This window comes from Cupressus sempervirens, chromosome 1, assembly GCF_028749045.1.
Source record: "Cupressus sempervirens isolate cs-2001-9-10 chromosome 1, ASM2874904v1, whole genome shotgun sequence".
NCBI classification, from domain to species: domain Eukaryota; kingdom Viridiplantae; phylum Streptophyta; class Pinopsida; order Cupressales; family Cupressaceae; genus Cupressus; species Cupressus sempervirens.
In genome coordinates this window covers 394620344-394644625 of record NC_143118.1, presented here as the reverse complement: position 1 = coordinate 394644625, position 24282 = coordinate 394620344, and the positions used below count along the sequence as shown (strand labels likewise).

At 36.2% G+C, this 24282-nt stretch overlaps 1 protein-coding gene across 1 annotated transcript; it reads right to left on the bottom strand.

Moving 5' to 3' along the window:
- Positions 1 to 4173: 4173 nt before the first annotated feature.
- Positions 4174 to 22066, bottom strand: LOC149577959 (uncharacterized). Its single transcript, XM_089826813.1, has 4 exons — positions 21878 to 22066; positions 21698 to 21775; positions 21527 to 21617; positions 4174 to 4673 (listed from the first exon to the last, which is right to left on the bottom strand). The coding sequence occupies exons 1-4, from the start codon at positions 21878 to 21880 to the stop codon at positions 4591 to 4593; spliced, it is 255 nt and encodes an 84-aa protein (XP_089682939.1). The 5' UTR covers positions 21881 to 22066; the 3' UTR covers positions 4174 to 4590.
- Between the last annotated feature and the right edge of the window lie 2216 nt (positions 22067 to 24282).

The following is a 24282-nucleotide window of genomic DNA, read 5'->3' as shown; positions in this document are numbered from 1 at the left end:
TTGCAAACCTCTAGAAGCCTTTGGATTTTCACACCAATGGACTAATCTAATATTCAATTGTATATCTTTACCCAAAATATCCCTACTCATCAATGGGACTCCTGAAGGTTTTTTCATCATTTCAAGAGGGACAAGGCAAGGGGACCCTATCTCGCCTTTCCTCCTTATAATCATGGTCGAAGCATTCAAGAGAGCAATTGAAAATGAGTATAGGGAAATCAAAACTAAAGGCATCTCGGTCATTGAAGGGATGGAAAACATTACCCATCAACAATTTGCAAATGATACTATAATCCTAGGACACAGGACAGAGTATTGTAGAGGAGGCACGTAACTTCAAAAGAGTAATTGATACTTATATGAAAGCATCAGGTCAAAGGGTCAATACAGAAAAATAAAAATAAAAAATATTTCTTAACACTAATCCAACAACATAAGATAACATTTGCAATCTCATGGTCTACAAAAATGAATGTTTCCCTTGCAAATACCTGGGAGTACAAATAGATAAAAACCCTAAAGATAGTAAGATTTGGGAACCTATATTAAGTAAACTGGACAAAAAGATTGAAAATTGGAAAGGAAAATGGTTAATAGAAGCAGGGAGAGTAACTAAAATCAAATAAGTTCTTTCATCCATTCTGACATACAAAATGTCATGTTTGCCATTACCAAAAGCAGTTAAACAACAGATATATTGTAAATGCATAAACCTTTTTTGGAAAGGAACAAAAGACAACAAAAAGAAAGCGTTGATTAAATGGGAGAATATTTGTAGACAAAAGGATTTTTTATTTTTATTTTTTTTGTTGGGGGGGGTGGGGGTTGGCAAGGTAAGGAATCAAGAACCTCAATTGGCAAAATATGGCCCTAGGAGCCAAATTGATATGGAGGATATTTATCGAAAATGATAGTAAATGGGCACAACTTCTTTATTGAAAATACCTCGACAGTTTGGAAGCTTTATCTCTCTTTGAACCATTAATCCTCCTAAGGGATCTCATACATGAAATTTCATGATGCATTGTAGCCCCCTGATTCGCAAAAATATGAGCTGGGATATAGGGAATGGTAGAGAGGCCCTTTTCTGGAAAGATTCTTGGGATGGACTACCTACATCGGACAATAGTGATCTTCCCCCCAACATCAAGAACTCGCTCCCAAATTTATGGGGCAATAAGGTTATAAACTATAAATATAATTTTAGGTACAAATGGTATGGAAATTGGTGGAAGAAAACAATCCCACAGGTCAAGAAACAAACACTATATACTAACTTTATAAACCAAAGATCAGCCAAACAACTGGAAAGGCATGATAAACTGATTTGGGGTGTCTCTAAATAGGATCCTACAATGTAAAGAAAGGATATGAACTAATAATTCATTCACCAAGATGGGACCAAATTGCTATCCTGGTAGTTCTATGTTGGGATTCAATATGCCTGCCAAATGTAGGTATTTTCCTATGGGTAGCTCTTCAAAAGAGAATTTTTACTGCAGATAGATTCACTAGTTTCAAAGGACCATCTAGATGTCCCCTTTGTAAAAAGGACTCAAAAAAAACTAATCACCTATTGTTCCAATGTGACTTTGGTAAGGAATGTTGGCAAAGGCTAACTCAAAAACTTAATTGGTTTTCAGCCTTCCTTAACAATTTATGGGAAGCTCTACAATGTTGGCCTAAGAGAGGTGGATCTATGATATATGATAGGCTATGGAAGTTATGCCCTACATTTCTCTTATGGGAAGCACGAAAAGAGAGAAATAAAAGGATATTTAACAACAAAGAAATGACTGTGAAATCTCTTCAAAACAAGATGGAAGCAAGCATAACACAAGTTATAAATAATCACCTAAGAAACACAATTACAGAAGAGGGTGCATTCACAAATTGGGATGAAAAATTGGAAAAATCTTCTAAACCCACCATTAACATACACAAAAGATAATAAGCTAGCAAGATCACTTTGCAAATAGATGCCTCCCCCTGAGGGATGGGGAAAGCTTAGTTTCAACAGCGCACCAGAGGAAACCTGACTAGGCATGCTTTTGATGTATTATTCACTCTAGCTCTAGGTCCTATATCATATCCAAAGCCAAATATATAAAGGTTAACTCTAACAATATATCAGAATTGGAAGCATTGATAGAAGGGCTAAACCTAGGATTGGAACTTAAAATCCCCAAACTCGTTATAAAAGGAGATTCACAAATCATCCTAAACACAAGTAGAAAACACTCAACTCCCAATTGGAAGATTAACTCAATCTTAGAACAAGCCCTGCCTCTCAAATGACAAATTCGAAAATGTCCAAATTTTGCATATATAGAGAGAAGGAAACATCGAAGTTGATAAACTAGTCAATCGTTGTGTAGAAGGAAACAATATAAAAATTCTCAATTTAGAAGCATAAAGATGCCTCAATTTCCAAAATCTTGTCATAACTAATAAAAGTAGCAATAAAGATTGAAATTATTTCTAAATATACAAGACAATCCACTCTTAAGTCATAATTACCCCAAATATCATCATCCACATCAAAATTTGGACTAAATACGATATGATAAAGGTTGTGCAAACACACATGCAAAAAGACTACCCCTGCACTTAATCCATTAACCCAATATACAATAATAGTGCCATTGACAGACACCTCACCACTTCATTACGGAGTTTGGAGTACAACTTAAGGTCATTAATTATACAACCACACCCCTACACCTTTATGCAAACAAATATGGACACAACCCAACTATAAGAGGAACCCAATAAAGGTAGAGAACAGATAATAGATAGACGTCGAACCTTTAAACTTAAGGAAACTAAGAAGAAAAACTTAATCTAAAATATTAAAGAAAAAGTGAAGGTAAACAAAAAGTAAGTTGCTAAATTCTAATGAAACATTAGTCAATCTAGCTTTAACCTATCAACCAAAAATAACCAAAAGACATAAAAATCCTATGAGTAGATTAATTAACCTCAGGTATGGACAATTTTGATAAACAAAGGATTTTAATTTATGTTCTTTTTTGAAGTCTAGCTACTAATAAATTCAATTAAGCTATGTATTAAACAAGTTTATTTCAACATGATACAAAGAAGCAAGACACCATATAAAACTATGATGTGAGAAGCAATGAAGGCTCTTAAAAGGGATGAATTCTCAAAAATAGAATTTCCTTAAAGAAACAAATATGTTTGTATTTGAATAAGCAAAGTAGAGAATACTCTTTTTAAGATGTAATCATTTTTAGAAGACTATGATCCCGAGCAAGACTGGAGGTTTTCTTGCTTCATTCTTTCCTTAAATGCCCAAACAATGTACTTTTTAAAAAAAAATTATATAATACAAGAACTTTGGCCTTCTACCAAGCAAAAATAAAATAAAATGAAATGAAAGAATTTCATATGAACTCATTAGTTTTAAAATGCAAACAAAAATAATTTATTTAAAAGATAAAATATATTAATAGAAATAAAATATAGGTATTAAGAAGAGCACTATAACTTAACTATCACACTATGCCAATATCAATATAAATTAAACATTTTATTTTATTTTTGTCATGGCAATTCCATAATATCTTTAATTTCTTTCAAAAGTATACATACATATATAAATTTTTAATTGTTCTTCTATTTTCACTAACTATTTAGTTTCGTGTCTTAATTATTCTTAACTTGATTTTGTAAATTAAAATGCCTATCAATGTTTGTTTTGGTAAATGCCACAGGCATAGTAGTAGGCCTTCTAAATTAATTTCCAAATTCCTGAAACTCCAATCAACTTGAAGCGACGGAGCTTAATTAGCTGAAGACATAAAATCTATTAGAATGCCCTAGTAGAAGTTGCATCGATCACTTCCCCGACCAAGTTGACCTCCAACACGACATTTCTATAGAAAGGCAAAAATTTTAAAATGTGCAAAGCAAAGGTCCGCAATTTCACTTACTGAGCCTCGTCTGCAAGAACAGCTAAAAACACAAGTATTTAATGAGTTTGTTCTGGGTACATTAAAAGGTTTACCAAATATTCTTACATAGATATTTGCAGCTACCATCACGTGCAGTGTTAATATCCAGCTATGTCGTGCAATAAAAAATTCAAGACTTGGTAGGCATAATGCCATAACCCTATATTGCAGGACATTTTATCACTCAAAACACAAATTTCTTGAGGCAGAATGATAGCATTAATATATGACAAAGAAAGATGCACAATATGCAACAGTTGCATCAACTACCATCCAGAAGCCAAGAGAACAAGCATAGATTAGACACAACCCAACAGCCACAATATCACGAGCTCAAAAAGCCAATACATTTGGGATAGCCACAAGATCACGAGCTCAAAAAGCCAATACATTTGGGATAGCCAACGAGTGATTCAACCTACAAGAAACAAATTCTATAGAAGCACAATTAACTCCCATTTGACTTACTGGGAGCGCAGTTGATAAAGGTGCAAAGGTTCAAATACAACTACCAAAATTAAATCCATAAAATGCTTTAAGCTGCCATCCTTCAGTGTACACAAACATTCAGTCTCATCTCACTAGTACGCGTCTCTTCATATCCTTAGGCAACTCATTCTTCTTTGCTAATACTTTCTTTGCCATGCTTGGCTGATTTTTCAGAAGCAACAATATCGGGTGTACAAGATTCAAGTCCTACCTGCAAAAGCAAACCACTATATATAAAATGGTCACCACAAATGCAAAGAAAACATTTGAGACAATATTTTTCAGCAGTCCTAAAGAAATTATGCAAGAAAAGCGATTTTCAGCGAGGACAAGTTGCCACTCAGTTTCCCAACCCCTTTGTTCTGCTTGTCACCTGCCATGAGATGTTTTAGGAGGAAAGAGTAAAAATATATCAATGTAAAAGGAAATGAGGAAGAGAACAAGTTTAAAATGGGATATTATTAGTTCAGTGAGTACAATGAAATCTCATGGATGAGGTAGTGAGTGTGGCAAAAGCCATTGAAAACTATACTCAGTTTAGTTCAACCATTCATATGGATTCCAAATTTAAAACCACGCCATAAAAAAATTAGAAATGTCAGAGACCACAAAACTGAAAAGATCGTAGATTTACTCAACGCCTGCGTTTTTCACTCTCAAGGGTAAAATTTTATAACAAACTGGGGTCAGAATGATGGATTCACCAGAGAATTTTGATTCGCAAGGAGAATGGATGCGTCCTCTTTATTGGCCTTTAATAAATAATGCACACAAACCTCTCTACATTAAGCACGGTATATCATCATCCTTTTAAAATGTGGCAACATTAAACGACACCACTGGTGGTAGGGTAAAGTTTTGAGGTAATAAGCGTTTAAAATAAGGCATATGCCATTCTGGGCTATTGAAAGTAACTGTTATAAGATACAGAGATTCAGAGACATTTGAAAGGACAAGTAGGCAAGCCAATAACCAAAACAGAGTTTTGAGGGAATGTCTAGGTAGACAACCCTTAAATACTATAGGCACTGCCTGAGATTTGGCAAGAACTTTACGATGAAAAAGCATAAATATAGCTTTCCCACCATTATATTCTTAAATACATGCTTGACGGAGCCAAGGATTTTTGGAATCCTAGTAACACAAAGCTACAGAATTCTGTTTTATTGTCAAAGGCAATATATTAGTGAAACAGGCTAGAGGGTACAAAGTGCACCCAAAGCCAAAAATTTCATTCATGGTACCACAGAAATCAGCACTTGCAGAGCACTCTTTTAGGATTAAACATATATGTATAGTAAACAGAGTCTGTTGGAAACTGAAAAATAAAGAAAATAATCTAGAAAAAGAAATTGCCAGAAGAAATCTGGAAACTTCCAAATTTTTCCTTATTCTAGAAAAAGTAGAATAAAAATTCACGATTAGTGGAAACTTCTAGTCCACCCTCCAAGAAGAATGCTGATGCCAATCAGGCCTAAATAGAGCACAACAAAGAGCCTATTTGCGGCATTTTTCAACTTTTTGATTTTTTACCTCTTGTATGTCAGGCAATTTCTAATGGACCCGTGAACCTGTTTCCCATAGACCCACAATTTATGCTTATAATTAAAAACCTCATAGCTCCCATGACTAAAATGTACAATTTAAGATATCACAATCATTAAAGCTTCAAGCAACAAAACGAGGACAAAAATTAAGGACTAAACATCTAGTGTTTATTTTCTTGTTTCTGAAATCTTGGTGTATTTGTAATATTTGTATATTCCATAGTTGTTGAGAGAAGTTATAAATGCATAGGTCCATTCTCAGAATTATTATTAAGTGTTTGGTCTATACCAGCATATTCTACACACGCAGCAAAATAATGAAATGCAAAATAAAATGACATAAAACGGATCAACAGCCATACAATGACAATGTCACATAAAAAAATGTTTTTTACAATGAGACAGAATTTAACTGAAATTTTACATCTGACAGATTTTTATTCTGAATTACTCCAATAAATGAGAGCTTTTATGTTATTGTCCACCAACATAAAAGAATCAGACAAATGTCATGACCACATCTAAGAAATGAATAAACCAACAAATTGGCTTGCCTGGCTGTCAGTGATGAAAACCAGTAATCAATAATAGACAGTAATATGTCATGCCCCAGTTATAACACATTAATATTCTAATCCAATAAATTCAGAAAACTTAATCTGTAAGACTCCACAATTTTCAAATCAAGCTTAGGCAAACAATAACATAGACAAACCAGGAAGATGCACCAATTGGCTGTACTAATGATTGTCCAAGGAAAAGCAACTATTGTCATTAAACGAGAGACCGGCAATTATAAGTAAATAGCAATTGATCTTCAGTATCAGAAAATCTAATATGCAGCAATCAGCACTATGGCACGTCTTAACATCCTTAATGTGTAATCACATCAGCATGCTGGCAGACCCATGTTAAAGAAGATTAATATAGTAAAGACAATACTAATAAAGTGTGCATTGGTTGAGGTACATGGGCCCATTAGTGTTTGCTTATCATTCGAGGGAAAAGAAAGTATGTTATCCTAAAAGGTGTGATTCATCACATAAGAGGTTGAAACATTGCTTCTTTCAAGTGGAGCTGCCTCTCCATGAAGGCGCTGTCTACGGGGCAACATATATGCACCATTTTTCAATACAAGTATAAAAGACTTCCACTATTTAACACTTGGGAGGGGTGCATATATGTCGCCCCGTATCCACTGGCCTCCATGAAGGGGCATCAAGGCATATATATTTGGACTGTGATATGTAATGTCCCCAAATTATCAGTATCCAAATTTGCCCTAGGTTACAATCTCTTATCTAAAGCAAGTAGGACTTACAGATACCTTTCAATCCAATTGAAACCCTGCAACACAATTAGAATTTGTTTATAATCATTAATCAATTATTAGATTCCTTTAATTAAAAATATCATACAAAACAAATCAATAGATTGCAACAATTAACTTTTAACGAGACCTAATCATAGAAGTGATGACTTGATGAGATGCTCAAGAAACCTCCTACACTAGGCCCAAGAGCAGATATATCATCCCCCTTAGCCTCATGTGGCCCATGCCATACATATGAGGTGGCATATCAAGTGTAGGTTCTATCAGTGTTCTCCTTGATCTCACCATTCCTAACTTGCCTTCACATTGAACCCTTTTACCATGGTAGGGATGTGAGGATCATTCATCATAGGGTGCCCAAGAATCCATCCCACTTAAGCCCAGAGGCAGTCTACTTGTCCCCCATTTGGCCCCATGGGGGCTCCCCACACACAACCATGACATGAAATGTTTGGCAAGGTAACCTCATCATCATTACTCCAATAGTAATTATCTCACTGTCCTTACCAAGGCGGATCTTGGAAATGAGGAACATTACATCTTTTATCCATATATATTTCTTTTGTATCAAGTCCTATCAGTATTAAATCAGGTAGATAAAAATTGCATATTAGATATTGATATAAACGTGCATTCTGCATATAAGTCTGGAGGGAAGTCTACACATAATATCAATTAGCATAAATAATATTTTTTTAGTATACAGAAAGGCCAAGCAAGATTAATCACGAATGACATTGTAGTGTGTATATATATATACACACCAAATAATATCAAATAAGTTGAAATAACACTTGTACCAAAACCAATACTCTGAAGTCATCGAGTCTTCTTCCTTCTAATATTTCTTTTTTACTGTCAATGTGTCTAGATTATTCTGTCTTTATTCACTTCTGCTCTGAATCTGGTCTAGATCTTTTCTACTGCTTTCTCCTCCTTTCGATTTGGATCCTTCTTCCCCTTTTATGTCTTGTTATGTGAGGGAGAGGTCACACCTCTTCATGTCTGTCTTTTGGCAAGAGACACAAACTTTCATAATTCTCCCTCTTTTGAAGTGCCACCACCCTTGATAATTACAAACCTTTTGAAAAGTCATAAGCCTTTCGAAGAGTCACAACCCTTCATCATTGTTGTCTTTTGAAAGTGTCATTTATTTTCATCATATTCCTTTCTTCTTCCATTAATCCTTCTTTAATTCCTTGCTTCCGTCTTCTTCATTCCTCTATATTTCGTTTCAAATTAACTCTCCTTCCTTTAATATTTTATTTTGAGCGATTCACAAATCTTCATTACAAATACATATCTTTTAAACTTTCATTAAATTTAGTTCATTTATATTTTTCTACATTAATTAATTAATTTTTATTAAGATTAGTATTATTTATTATTGACATCACATTTCAGATAAGGGACATCACAAAGAAAGGCAAAGATGCCAATTATTCATTATTTTGAACAGGAGCTTGTCCACCGTTGATTATCAAGTGCATAACAGGATTTTAGGGGAATAGATATCAAGCAGCTAATGGACATGTTTATATTTTGGAATAGGACTTTGTTGCCTTGGTCCCTGTACCCGCCAAAATTTTCAAATTTTTCATTATGTCAAGTGAAGTTTTCCATGGAGCCTATTCACCTTGTGTCAGAGTACATTTTCCTAAAGCTTCATCCAGCCAGATTGCCAAAATTCCATCTTTGTGACTTGAAACAAGTTTAAAAGCGTCCTAACTTCAAGCTTTAGAAAGTTGAAAATTCATGGCATTGTTAGGGATTTTATGATTTTAATGTCTTCGGTTCATTCACGGTTCCGTCCAACACTTTTGGAATCCAATTCCCAAGTCAAAAGTTATGCCAGGTTTATCAAAGCCTCCAAAATACGTGATTTCAATCAAAACATTAACCTTTAAATACAAAGAGGTTAAGAAATGTTCTCAAACACGTAATTGCATTCTATTTCTTAGCCTATCTAACCAAAAAAGGAGGTTAGGAAAAACTTCCTAAAAACGTATGTCATTCGAAAATATTAACCTCCTAAAAGAGAGGGAGGTTAAGCAGGAAACTCTAAAAACGCATTTGCACCGAAAATCATAACCTCATTGTCAAATGAGATGAAAGAGGTTAGTAATCCTCCAAAGAAAGTTATTTCCAGAAACTCGTGCCAAATACAGAAAAGTATAAACAGTCTTTCAGCATACTGGGAATATACACCAAATTAGAATTTGAGAATGATTACTGGCACCAATTCAACGCAAGGAGAATACAGACCTGATGAAAGCCCACCAGCTCAATATGCTTGCTAAGTATGAAGTCACTTACATTGCTCATGAATTGTACCCTCTCTATGATCGAAATGCCAAGTTTCAGTCGAAGAGCTTTCAAGCAAATATGTCAAAGGACGCCCCTGAATGTAATATATATAGTGGGCTTGGGGACGTGGATACACACAGCATATGGAAATCACAAACAGAACTGCAACCATCCATTTGTCAGTAAATTTCGACTTGGTTCGTCCCAAAATGATAGCTTTGAAGTAAAGGAGCAAATCCATCGAGACACCATCAGCGCTCAACTCTCTATTCACAAGCTTATTGGTTCGATTTACGCAGTGATGAGTGTTCCTTATTTCCCTTTGATACTGTGATCTCCATAGGAGAAATGCATGCAAAATATGGGAAGCATCTCAATTGTTTGACAATATATAACGATGATTTTATCTGACAAGTTGCAGAATACACTTAAGTTGGATTGGTGCAGAGGCATTGAAAACTCTCAAGCGAAAGTGCTCTGCGTCAAAGGCGTGATATAATAAAAAAATGCTTAACTTGAAAGAGGCTATGTGCAACGTTTAGAGCATGATGCGTGGGTAATGCTTGTCACTGTTTGGCAAGATGCTTCAAAGAGACCTCATTTTGAAGAACAATTGGAACGATTGCAGACACATCATGGCACTTATTTGATGAAATACCTCAAGGAGAATAAAATTCGCCGTGGTGGGTAGAGGAAACATGCTATGTGTTTGACTAAATTTCTCAAAAGAGTTGACAGAAAGTCTGAGTTGCATAATAATACATTGGTATTATACACAAAGTGTTAAGGGCTCTCAAGTACGTATACTTGGATGTAATGAAGCACAATTCTGCCACATCCAGCAGTCTCCACACACCAAGGACCACGAACTGTTTTCTCCCATGTACATAGTCGTGGCATATAAATGATAAGTTCAAAAGGGTCAATAAACTTCCAAGCTGATTAGATAGTTAGGTGTCTTCGAAGGGTAATAATTGCTGGGCTTCGAAGACTTAAAAATATGAATGGGGTGATGCAGGGGGTGTATTGGTGACACTCTAAAAATGTTTGATAGATTGCCTCAAAGTTGTGTTGCTTCATTACCATGTCAACAAATACTCACAAATAACATTTTGGAAATCATAAAGTACAAGTATCAGAGGCCAGATTATGCTCCGATCCTAAAAAGCACACTTCTAAACATTGTTGGTACTATTCTCGGAAATGTCAGCTTACAAGATATTTGGTCATCTTTAAAAAGTGGCGACAAAACTGCCTTAGCTACAAAGATATTGGAAAGTGGATTAGCTCGAGTAGGAGGTCATCCCATATCAGCACAGTACCCTGAATTGATGTTAGAATGCATGAAGCCTTATCACCCTAACACCAGAGAAGTAATTGTATCAAATGATAAAGTGATAGTTTGGTTGGATCCATTTCTATTGCCATAGCTTTCTGGTTGCCTACCAGAGAACAATACAGCGATATAGGAAATGACATGAGAAAGGAGTATTATGTTACAAATCAAACCCAGTGATTGAATACTATTGCTAGATCTTGTCTCTCACAGCCAGGAAGAGTGAAATCCCAGTTAGCAAAGTCCGTTCACAGATCATCATTAAAGGAAGATGTAGCAAACATAGTAATTCTTTTAAGTAATGGCACTTAAAAACTCACATTGACTAAGCAGAACTTATTAGTGATTGCCTTCACAATCAACTCATAGAGCTTGAAACCAGTAATTTCTTTTACATGACTTCCTACCTCTTCTGTGCTATAGCAGGTACAAAAAGTTGGCCTAGACTTTACAGACAGGGTATCTATGATGATGCAACTCTCTTTTATAATCACCTCCCTCAGTTGCAGTATGAGAATAGCTTACATTCATTTCAAAAGAGTGAATGATGCATTCACAATGTTGACACTTGACAGTAAGAGAACTTCAGGAAAACACAAGACTCAGAATATCACTTGAAGCAACACTGGCAATTCAAAAGTATGGAAGTTACTTTATACAGTTCCCAATGTTCACTTATATCAGGTTGGTAGCTTATGATGGATACCCCCTAATTCTAGCTAGGTTCATCGATGACAAACTAGTGTTGATTGAAATCTGTAGGCATATCAGTTAAATTAACAGGCTTTGTAAAAACTGGAGGTAGATGATATTCCTTTTCCTATTGGCATTGGGCATTACAGGTGTGACACACTAGCAGATGCAAAGAGCATAGAAAGATCTATCGCCAAACTCAATTTGTACCCCCAAACTGTGTGATTTCCGTATGACAATAAAGGCTATGCAGTTAATGAACTAAAGCTAAGTCCCAGCCTTGATCATTTTCCAACCATAGAAGACTTCTGTGAAGACTGTGAGGATGATTTCCGAAATCAAAAGAAGGGTTTGGATGAGGCTTACTATAAGACAGGTGATAGATTTCAAAGTGGATATTGATGTGACAGACATAGAGGATGATGAATGTTCGTTGATTGATCCTTTCTACAACAACAAGATTCAGTTGTTTGCAATGTCCCCATCTTTTTAGCATCTCAGTGGAGTTCTTGGCCTTTACATTCTCCGAAGGCTAAGGAGAAACTGATTAAATTAATTTCTTATGAAGTCATTAAATAAATTAAAATAAAAAGGTGACTTTATATTTAATTAATTTAATTTTCTAAAAGCACAATTAATTATTGTATTGCGAGGGAGAAGCTTCTAGGGAGTGCATTTTCTAGAAATACAACTAATTATTGTATTGGAAAGGGGGAAGCTTATAGAGAATGCAATTAATTAGTATTTTATTTCCTTCTAGAAGGGTGAAGGAAAAGAATAAATAGAGGAGAAAGCTTCATCGTTTATCATCCGACTATTGTGAATTGCATTTGATATAAACTTGGGAGAAGAAACTAAGGTTTTTGATTTCAGTCAGCCATTGAAGAATATCAACTCTTCAGTGTTGCAACCATTTGAGGTGGTGAAATATCCACTGAATTTGGCATTCGGGAGAGCTTCATTCTAGTGTTCTATTTGTGCTTAAATTGGAGAATGCATTTTGGCTGCTACAGTACGCATGCACAATGCCACTCTACAGTATTTATGCTTGATTCATTTCCATTCTTGGGCATCACTATTATCAGGTTCCTCTTGCAACTATTAGTAGTTAGCATTGTAATTTTTAGGCATATGATTTTGTTGTGATAATTCAGAATCAGATTTTGGCATTACTGCAATCATTATTGTAAGCCCATGAGAATGAATTCAATAAAAGAGATACATGTTGCATACCATTTGTTTGACAAAAATGTCCATCTAATAGCATATATGATCAACATAATAGTTGTATGTCAATTGTTTGTCAAAATGTCAGTTTCTAGTTTCCATGTATATACATTGAAAATACCAAAAGAACTGCACTTGCATATTAGTTCATTGTAAGAGGCATTGTAATATCATTTGCAACCATTCTAAATTTCTTAGCATTGAGAGGCAGCATACAAGTGTTTGACAATATTCCTTGAGCTAAAATCAGTCAGTTTGGGCAACGGATATTACATTGGTATCAGAGCTAAATCCTACCATCCTGAGGGTTTAGCAATCACAAGCCACCTGGGGTAGGTTCTCACAGGTTTTACACTATTAGGCGAGATTTGTTTGACAGGGAACGAGATTTTGACAGACAACCACACACCATGGGTGACAGACAAGAGCATAGCCCACCAAGAGACAATAAGAATGAGGATCAGGAAACAAGAGAATTTTTCCGAGCAATGGTTACAAGATGAGTGAATGGCACAAGCTTTGCAGGCACTCACCACCATGCTTGTGCGCATGAACCCACAGGACAGGCAGAATCAAGAACAAGAGTATAACAGGGGTAAAATGGGATCACGTAGAGCTCATAGAACTCTTTCCAGAATAGCAAACATACCCATACGTCCTACCTTTGTTAGAGAGAAATCAGTACAGGAACCAATTGAGGAAGTTGAGCATGAGACATTTGCAGATATCCTTATGGCTGGAAATGATGAATGGGAATTATTAGCTCCTCAAGTTCGAGAGAGGATGACCTTGAACGCTTTGTAAATTAGAGGAGAGAACATTACAAGTCACTCAGACAGGATAGGAGGCCTAGGGGTCAAAATAGTGAGCTAAAGAGGGCTACAAGCAAGCTTACTATGCCTACATTTGATGGGAGTGGTTAGATGACAGCTCAAGCTTGGATTCATAAGTTTCACAAATTCTTGGCGCTTAGGCCAATGACAGAGATTGAAGCTATCAAATATGCCACTTTGCATTTGGAGAGAGTAGCACATGATTGGTGGTACCATGGTATGGTAACACTTCAGCATAATCAGGTGACAGAGTACCAAGACTTCGTGGATAGGTTGGTTGAAAATTCTGACAAGAAAGATCCAGAGATTTACTTCCGGGACTTAGCATAGCTGAAACAAATAGGCAACATGGAGTATTTCATTAGTGAATTCCAGCGATTGGCAATCATGGTACAAAACATTCCAGAGCATAGATTGATAGTGTTTTTCATTGAAGGCCTATTCGAACCACTGAAAGGTTGGATAAAGGCATTTGATCCCATTTCTTTACAGGAAGCTATGAAAAAGGCAAGAATTATGGAGCATGCAGTCCTAACAAACAAATTTCAGTCCAAAGGAACATCTTCTAGTAAGGATAACAAACCATTTTATAAAAAACCATAGAGGACTGATTTTAAAAATGATTCTAAAGATAAAACTCTTGCACCTTTTGACAGGGAAACATTAAATGATTTGAGGAAGAAAAAATTATGTTTCTACTATAAGGGACCCTATGATGCAAACCATGACTGTCCTCTTAGACCAAAGGGCAAGGTTAACAGAGTTATGTGGGCATACTATGAGGAATCAGAATCAAATAATTCAGACCAATAGTCTAATATAAAGGAAAGAGATGGTGAAAAAAAGGAAGACAAGGCTGAAAACTTGTCTAAAATGGAGTCCAAGGATGGAAGGAGATCAGAAACTTAAGAGATATCGTCTCACTAGTATTAAGCAGGAAGGATCATTTTGAATGAGAGGAGTACTTGCTAGATAGCGAGTTATAACTTTGGTTGATACTGGTGTCACTCATAATTTCATAGATGCTAGGTTGGTGGAAAAGCGTGGCATACAAACAGAGGAGTTTGGGGGAATTAGAGTGAGGGTAGCTGATGGCTATGTCCTCAATTGCGATCGTAAGATCACTGAACTCCCATTGGAAGTTAATAATTATGCCTTTAAGGCAGATTTCTATGTTGTGCCTATGGGAGATACAAATATAGTCCTTGGGATGAGTTGGTTGCACAATATTGGTGAGTTCACTCTTAATCTCAAGGAGATGGAGATGAGATTTAAAGTGAATGGGAAGACACAGAGTCTTAAGGCAATCAGGGACAGTGATTTCAGAATGGTCTCTTTCCAGAGGATGGCTAGATTGATTCAACATAATCAGGTAGAGTGGGCAATAGAGTGCAAGTTAATGCTATCTCAGGAGTGACAGCAGAAGACTGAATATCCTCTTGATATTCAAGAGCTTAGAGTTAAACAATCTAAAGTGTTTAGTGACATTCCACCAGGTAGACCACTAGACTAGGGTACTGAGCACATCATTGAGTTAGAGGAGGAGGCTAAGCCCATCATGATTACACCTTACAGGCATTAGAAGATATGCAAGGGTCTGCTGCTTGAAGAAAAGTGCAGATCTGAATGCTTTCTTGAAGCCATTTGCAGCTCAAAATTAGAGCTTTCTGGGCACTCTATGGGTCTCTAACAACAGATGCATCTCTGCATTTTTGTTTTACATTTGATGGAGATCACCATATTTCTTTGTATCTTCTTATCACTTATACGTCATTTGTTTCGAGACAGCTTGTCTGCCTTCCATTGTACATGTTTGTGAATATGGCAAGCATTTTGATATTTTTCTACTGAAATATGGAATCTTTCTTTTGTTGATAATCTTGGTCTTCTTGTTACTAACTGTGAGGACCATATTTTGAGAGAGCTTTTCTGAAGCCTTTGGAAGAAAAACTTAAAACTCTAGGCACTTTCTGGGTTTACATACTGCTGATTGTGACTTTAAAGTAAAAATAAACCTTTCATGCTTATATGCATTTATGTTTCATACTTTGGAATTTTATGGCATTACCATACAATAAATACTTCAGCTTATTGTTCAGATCTGTGACTTCATGTCGTGAATTTACTCCTTTCTTTGCACTTTTGGTGATGACATTTCTCTGCCACTGCTGTTATATGACATACCCAAAAAAATGCTGCTCATCACTTCAAAATTCCCTGGATATTTTGATCAGATCTGTGACTATTTAATGCAATGAATATCAAAGAAAATGATAAGATATAACATTATAAGCTCACAGTTTATGCTTTAGAAAGCAAGGGCTTTGCTTTGGAAAAGATATCCCTGTTACTGATAAAAGTTGCAGTTCATGCTTTGAAAGAGTGAATCATATCTTCAACAATCAACACCCTTGATGAATATGAGACAAACTAGTTATAGAGCAGCTCACGGTTTGTGTTTGGGAATATGGATGCATGTGTGGGGCATAATGATGAGAAAGGCTAGGCATTGCTTAGATCCACTGGATGTAACTCCATCTTTTCATGTGATTGCAGGATTTGGCGCTAGGATGCAGGACAATAGGAGCAAAAAGGCATCAAGAATGTGCATGGTCAAGGCAAGCAGCAACATCGCCAGTCATTCAGACAATGACTGACTCCTATGACTCTTTAAGCCCCTTCTTTCAATTACACATGTATTCATGTTTTTTCAAATCCAAACTCTGAATTTGCTTTAGCTAGTTTCACAGCTTGTGTGAAACATTTGAACATATTGATCAATAAACTATTACATTTTCAGAAAAGCATGTAAAATTCAGTATTGTGTGAAGCTTTTTCTTCATCAAATGTAATGTTTCAGTTTTCTTGTTTTACAAGAAATCAAAGCTTTTGTACTTGGCAAAACACAAAAATGCACCTTTGATTGGCATAACTATGGCTCTAACTGAATTTTAACCAGGACTGAAAATTTAGGCAACAATAACTTGTGAGCTTCTCATCTAGGAGGTTTTGGGTTTGAGTCTACTCAAGCTTAAAACATAATAATAATAAATAATCTAGGCTTCGGCCCATTATCTATCAAAAAAAAATGACATAACAGAGAAAAGCTCACTCTTGTTTCTGTATAGAGGAGAAGTGAATATCCTATTGGTGGGGCACTTTAGACAGAAATGCGTCCTCCACACACTATGAATGCTCACGAGAACAGGAGCCACAAGTGCTCACGCATCAAGAGAAAACTAGTGCTCACCTTGCCAATGAGTCGTAACCATCAATGTTCCATAAAATTACAACTGCTGAGCCTTGGCTGCTCAACCAGCAAGTTTCGGAACCTATAAGATCACTATGGCATGCTACAATCTGAACCTTCATACACAACAGAAGACAAGAATGTTTCAACATTTTGATTCACTGAATTTTCGTATCTTACTCAATTGTTTAGAAATATGCCCATCTCTCATGTTCTTTGGGGGTCTGCCCTGACTGTGCAACAGCCTATTGGTGAACATCTTAAATGTTTAATTCTCAACAATCAGTAAATGTCTTAAATATGGAACAAACAATGAACACTTGATATGGCTTCTCTAGAAAAGCACATAATTGCATTGTGACGTTTACTGTAGATGATTTCTTGAATAATTAGTTACGGTTGTCTCTACCAATGATGATTCAACTTTATAATGGAAGCTTAATAAGCACAATCTCCTTTTATTATTGATATAAATTATAACTAAAAGCAACGACAGCTACTTTTCAGTATGATCAGCATTATGCTTTATCACCTGCAAGGGTGTTATAAAGGTTCCTATACCTTGACCAAAATAATTAGCCCAAAACACCCATAAAAGCATTAAACACTGAAAAATTCATTATTTGCCACTATTCACTATTTTTAAAATGCAGTAAAGGGCATGGCGGGACTACGATGCTAATCCATGACAGGTGGTATGACATTGTTAAATTTGAGAAAGAGGACCCAAATAAACAGTATATTTGGCTGCAAATATCAGGGAACGAAATTAATTTTATACTGGTTGCATGCTATTTTGCTCCATAAAACTCTAAGTTCTACAAGAAAAGAAAACTTGACAGTGAAGATCCCTATGCTTCACTAAAAAAAGTCATTTTATAGTTCAGTACCATGGGAGATATAATTTTAGCGGGGGATTTCAATGCTAGGACTGTGAGTAATCAATCCTTACAGCTGATTGACAGTGAAAAAGTGACAAATAATCCTCTATGGCTGGAAGAAGGTAGTGATAGGCTTTGCAAGAGAGACTCCGAGGATGACAATGGGAGTGTTTCACACTTTGGGTCTGAATTACTGGGGTTGTGTTTGATATGGTTATTTGCAACGAGCTGGAAAGATGGCTGAAATTGCCCGGAGGTATCACGTGCAAGACATACAATGGCCAAAGTGTGGTTGACTATGTAATCTGCTCATAAAATCTTATAGATAAAATGTTTTGAGTTTAACATCAGTGTTTGTCCCATAAAGATGAACTCCGACCACATGCCATTACGTTTTCAGATGGGCCTCTCCTCAAACAGCTTACACAATAAACATGATACTCACGTGCAAGAAGCCACTAGCAGCAAAGGCAAAATCCTTTTAACTCAAGAGAACAATGTCATTTTCAATGCAATGCTTCAACAACAACTTTGGGAATCCAACAATCTTTTAGATAGTGACAAGGTTAATGGGGTAGGGGAACTGATTCATAGCAGCCGGCTGACTGCTATTATTCAGAAGGCTTTAGAGGCATATAAAAGGTCAAACAACAACAAAAAAGTCTACTAATACCTTTCCCACAAATCCTTGGTATGATGAGGAGTTTAAGGTAGCAAAGAGAAATATAAAAGGGAAAGAGACTAACAAAGAGACCAAGAAAGGGTATATCAAACTTATTCGCACCAAAAAAGTAGAATATGTCACTGCAAGAAGGCAACAACTAATATCCCTGGGAAAGAATGACCCCAAGAAGTTTTGGAAAGAATTACAACAAAAGAGAGAAAGCAAATAAATAACAGCATTCCGGATGCGCAATGCCTCGAGTATGCAAAGCTGCTATACGAGCACCCGCAAAAGGAGAACAATCTCCCTAAGGTGAATACTTCGAAGGAACTCTTCACGGTTGATGATATCATAAAGGGCAAAGAAATTGGCAAGTGGTAAAGCGAGTGACATTGATGGGATGCAAGCTGAAATCATAAAATGGGGTGTGGAAATTATTGTGCCTCATATAAAGGATATTTTCAACCGCGTTGCTTGTGAAGGTTTCCCATTAGATTGGACCACTAGTGTGGTTATCCCACTTTTTAAGAGCAGTGATATCAACATCCCATCAAACTACCACACTATTATGGTTAACCCACTTCTTGGAAAACTTTTTGGGAGCATGATTGAATGTAGAATCAGCAAATTGGCAGAAAGTGAAGGTAAAAGAGTAAGAGGGGAGGCAAGTTTCAGACCCAAGCACTCCACCATTGACCATTACATCACCCTTCGGCGCATAATAGAGAAAGTTTGGGATAGTCAAGGGGAAGAAGCTTATTGTTGTTTTGTTGACTTCAAGAAAGCCTTTGACATGGTACCTAGAGACAAGCTATGGAACAAAATGAAAGAATTAGGCATCCTAGATGAATATAGAGTAGCAGTTCATAGATTATATAACAAAGTCAGAGCTAAAATCAGAACTAGTGATGGTATGTTTGAATGTTTTGGGAGTGACAGTGGTGTCAAACAGGGATGCCCTTTATCCCCTAGCTTGTCCATGCCATACATCGATAAACTAGAAAATTGGTTAGATAATACAGAGGGGGAGGGTATTCAGTTGGTAGGGTATGTGGTGAAGCTTCTTTTGTACGTGGATGACCTTATTTTGATAGCAAAAATGGCTCAAGGATTAAGAGATCATTTAGGGGCCTTAAAAAAATTTTGCCAAGAAGTTGGGATGCAAGTGAATATCTCCATAACCAAAGTCATGATTTTCTCTCTAAAGAAAAAAGAAGAGAATACTACATTCCTTTTCAAAGGCAGCCCATTGGAAATCGTGAAAGAATACAAGTACCTTGGGATTGACTTTCATCATAAACTCAATTGCAAGACATGTAGAGCGAAAAGGACTCAAGAGGATTCAAGGGGATTGGAAAGCTTCGTTTCTGCTTTAGAATAGATGCAGGACAATGGAACTATGGGATTGGAAAACTAAGAAGACTCTCTTCGGTTTGCTGGTCACGCCAGTGGTTCTTTATGGCTGCGAGGTGTGTGGGGGACAGCATATCAAATTGTGGATGGAGGCAAATAGAGAGAATTCAAAAACACACAAGCAAATATCAAAGTCAAATCCTCTGTTCCTTATGAAATTCTTTGTCAGAAGCCAGCACTTTCCCGTTAGAGGTTTTAGCATTAATTTGGTTAATTAGCTGCTTAAAAAGCACATACAACATGCATGATCATGGGTGGCTGAAAATTGTGAAAGAAGAAGCTCTTAACCGTAGGAAGAAAACATGGATGAAGAAAAACATTAAATGGATGGATAAATGGAACATCGAGGTGCATGAATGTCCGAATGATAATGCGGGCATAAAAAAGTTTGTTACGGAAGCGTTTCAAAGTGCCATGTGGAATAATAACATTGGCAGAAAAAAGGCTTATTACATTAAAAATTCAACCCAATAGGGGATCACGGCAAGAAAGCGTACCTTGGGGCTGCTATCTAAGGTAAGGCAAGGTTGATATTGGCTCAGTTGAGAACTGGATCCCATCACCTCAAATGTGAGACAGGCAGATGGAAAAGGCCTAAGGAGGTTTGGGAGGAGAGGATATGTGTGTTTTGTAAGATGGGGAGCTATTGAAACAGAATGACATTTTCTCTCGGAGTGCACAGCTTACAACATCATCTGAATATACTATAATTTCATACAAAAGGCAGTCAACATGCATAGTTTGTTTGAGGTTGACAGGATCAAGCAAACAGCAGACTTCTTGATTAAGATCCATATCAGAAGATTGGAAATGAAAAGAAATATGGAATCTGTTTAGCGCATTCTGCTGATCCCTTAGACTATTGTGATCTCATGGACGTCATTAAAATCGCATTCATTCATTCATTCAGTAGTCTACTTTACTTTTTATAAAAGATTTAATCAAGTCACATCAATATCAGAATCTCTCCTTTAGGAAAATTACAACATGTTGATTAAGAAAATAACTATTTCACAACCATCCTTCAAACAAGCTACCATGAACAGGCAGGTCTATTCCCTCGAAATCACCCTGGGGTGATGACTGGCACAATCACACCTCTGAAGATTGATTAATGGATGGCTTAACACACTATGATTCTAATCAATTATGTTCAACCTCTACACTAGGTTGTCCTTGTTGAAATCTAACTAAATTGTTGTAAATTCAGAGTTCTAATAGCAGCAATAATTTCCAAACAAAATCCACAAGTTTGTGGTCGACTAGCAACGGAAAACACTTATAAGAGAACAGTCTAGGTTGAAATCTTTCACGGCGATAAAACGCCCTATTGTTCCAACGGGCGCACAATGAAGTTGTGATTTAAGGATTGAGGAATTTTTAAACCGATCTATGTTAACAAATGACTACAGTTAATGTTGTAACCAAATATTATTATATTGCGATATTTGCTTTTACCCCAATCCCCACTATTTTAAAGATAATAGCATGACCTCATCCACAATTATCAAAAAGCAAAAGAAAATCCTAAAATGCTGATCAAACCCTGGAAAAGTGAATTTTCCTGTCAGATTACTTGCCTTCTTGTTGGCGGGCTTGATAGGACATGCGGGCGGAACACGTTCTGGCCGCCTGTATTCCTTGCCGAATAGGGCATAAATTTTGCCCTGAATTCCAGATTGAGCATCAGTAAAGAGCCAAAGTTTCGTAAAATTGAAAACAAAATTCATCAATGTTAAGTCCTTACCACTATATAATCGAATAATATGGGCAAAAGATTGACAATAGGTATCAGAAAAATTGGTAACAGGCACGCTACACAAACCTGAAAATTAAAGTAAGATTGTTACGGATAGTAAAATTAAAATGATAAGGAATGAATGTAAAGATTTGTAGAAGTACGCATTGACTATTACAAATTGCGTACCATTTTTAACAGTCCCGCTGTAATCAGGGCAAAAGAGAACAACAAATTGAACTGTCGCGAGAGACTGATAAAAAGACGATTTTTAGCTGTGTCTACGAAATATATCGTTCTTTCTGATCCGGGTCGGTCGCGTAGCGTATTTAAAACATATCGATGCAAATGAATTATAAACTAGCAATGGACGGTAGCTATGCCTAAGTGATGTCTAGTGGGTCGTCTTTATACTTGCTTTATAAAGTTGTAACAACGTAGCTAAATGTCTTTTTTTGTGTGTGGATTAGTCAATTGTTATGAGTTTTTTTTAGGTTGGCTCTATATATATATATGGAATGAAGGACAATAGATTTTGTAATTTAAGGAATATGGAATGAAGGACAATAGATTTTGTAATTTAAGGAAGGTACAATTTCAAAGGAAAAGATAATTGAGTACAATTATTTGAAATACATTGTAGAAACTTGTTGTGGAATGCTCTTTAGAATAATATGTTATGTGTATGGTTATTTATTTTGTGTTATTTGGAGAGGTGGTGGGTTCGAGCATATCAAACTAGTACAGATGTTCGATCGTATGTCATTGGACACATTACTGGCCTCTTGCAAGATTTTGTGTTGGATTTAATGTACAAATTTTTTAGGTTCATGTGAGCACTAAATGTCAATCAATTGCTTGTAGTCACTCATATTGTGGCAATGTTAAATAAGCACCCTGTGGTCTCTATAGTTGCACTATTGCAAATTGTAGATGATAAATGCAACTGTTGTAGTGTAGGTGTTGCAGGCCAATAGCATTGGCTTGTGGCATGTGAAGTAGTTGTTCTAACCATGCTTGACCCATTCCTTGTAGAAGTGTGGTGTATTATGCTTTTGAAGGTATTGAGACCATTTAGAACCATAGCTCACCTAGTACATGATGTATTTCTGGTAAAGTGCATATTTTGCATGTCACCATTTCCAAAACATAAGGGCCTTTGTACAAGTGGGTAAAATTTTGCATTGCATACCATTTTTGACAGTCTTGCTCTAATCAAGGCAAAAGAGAACAACAAATTGATTATCACGAAAGACTGATAAAAAGACAATTTTTCGCTCAGTGTATAAAAGTTATTGTCCTTTTTGATCTGGGTCAATCATGCAATTAAGTGGATATAAAACATGTCGATGCAAATGAATTATAAACTAGCAATCGCATTGTAAGGTGCAATCAGTACGCTGAAGTGATGTTTAGTGGGTTGTCTTTATAATTGCTTAAAAAAGTTGTAACAACATAATTAAATGTCTTCTTTGTGTGTGGATTAGCCAATTGTTATGAGTTTTTTTGGGTCTACATTTGAAGCACTTTATATGTATATGGAATGAAGGACAATAGATTTTGTAACTTAAGGAAGGTACAACTTCACACGAAAAGATAATTGAGCACGATTATTTGGAATACATTTTAGAAACTTGCAATTGCTGTTGTGGAATACTCTTTAGAATAATATTTTATGTGTATGGTTACTTATTTTGTGCTATTTGGAGAGGTGGTGGGTTCGAGCATGTCAAACTAGTACAGATGTTTGATCGTATGTCATTGGACACCCTACTGGCCTCTTGCAAGATTTTGTGTTGGATTTAATGTAGATTTCTTTTGGGTTCATGTGGGCACTAAATGTCAATCAATTGCCTGTAGTCATTCATGTTGTGACAATGTTAAATAAGCACCTTGTGGTCCCTACAGTTGCACTATTGCAAATTGTAGGTGATAGATGCAATTGTGGTAGTGCAGGTGTTGCAGGCCAATAGTATTGGTTTGTGGCATGTGTAGTTGATCTAACCACGCTTGACCCATTCCTTGTAGAAGTGTGGTGTACTTTTCTTCTAAAGTCATTGAGGCTATTTAGAACCATAGCTCACCTAGTACATGATGTCTTTCTAGTAAAGTGCATAATTTGCATGTCACCATTTCCAAAACACAAGGGCTTTTGTACAAGTGGGTAAAATTTTGCATTGCAGTGTCTTGTAATAAATTAGTCTCCTTTTTTGTAGGGACCATTTTGCATCTATTGCATTATTTATTTCTTATTCATGGATGTTATCGAGGTCCACACTTAAGGACAATTTTGCAGCTATTGCATTATAGATTTATTCTCTATGGATGTTGTGGAGGTCCACACTTTTGCAAAAGTCGTTGACTACAAGTATCTTTCTTTGCAACATATATGTATAGAAAAATTGGGTGCATGGTTAATAATAGGCAAAGAGTAGACATGTTTGCAATAGTAGGAAAAAATTGCATGTACATTGAACATTAGTGGAAAAAAGATGTTAAATATAGGAATTGGAAATGAAATGTTTAAATGTTTCCACAAAAGACATAAGGTATGCATAGATTTGGCCTCCTCATAGGCCCTATTCTCTACTTGT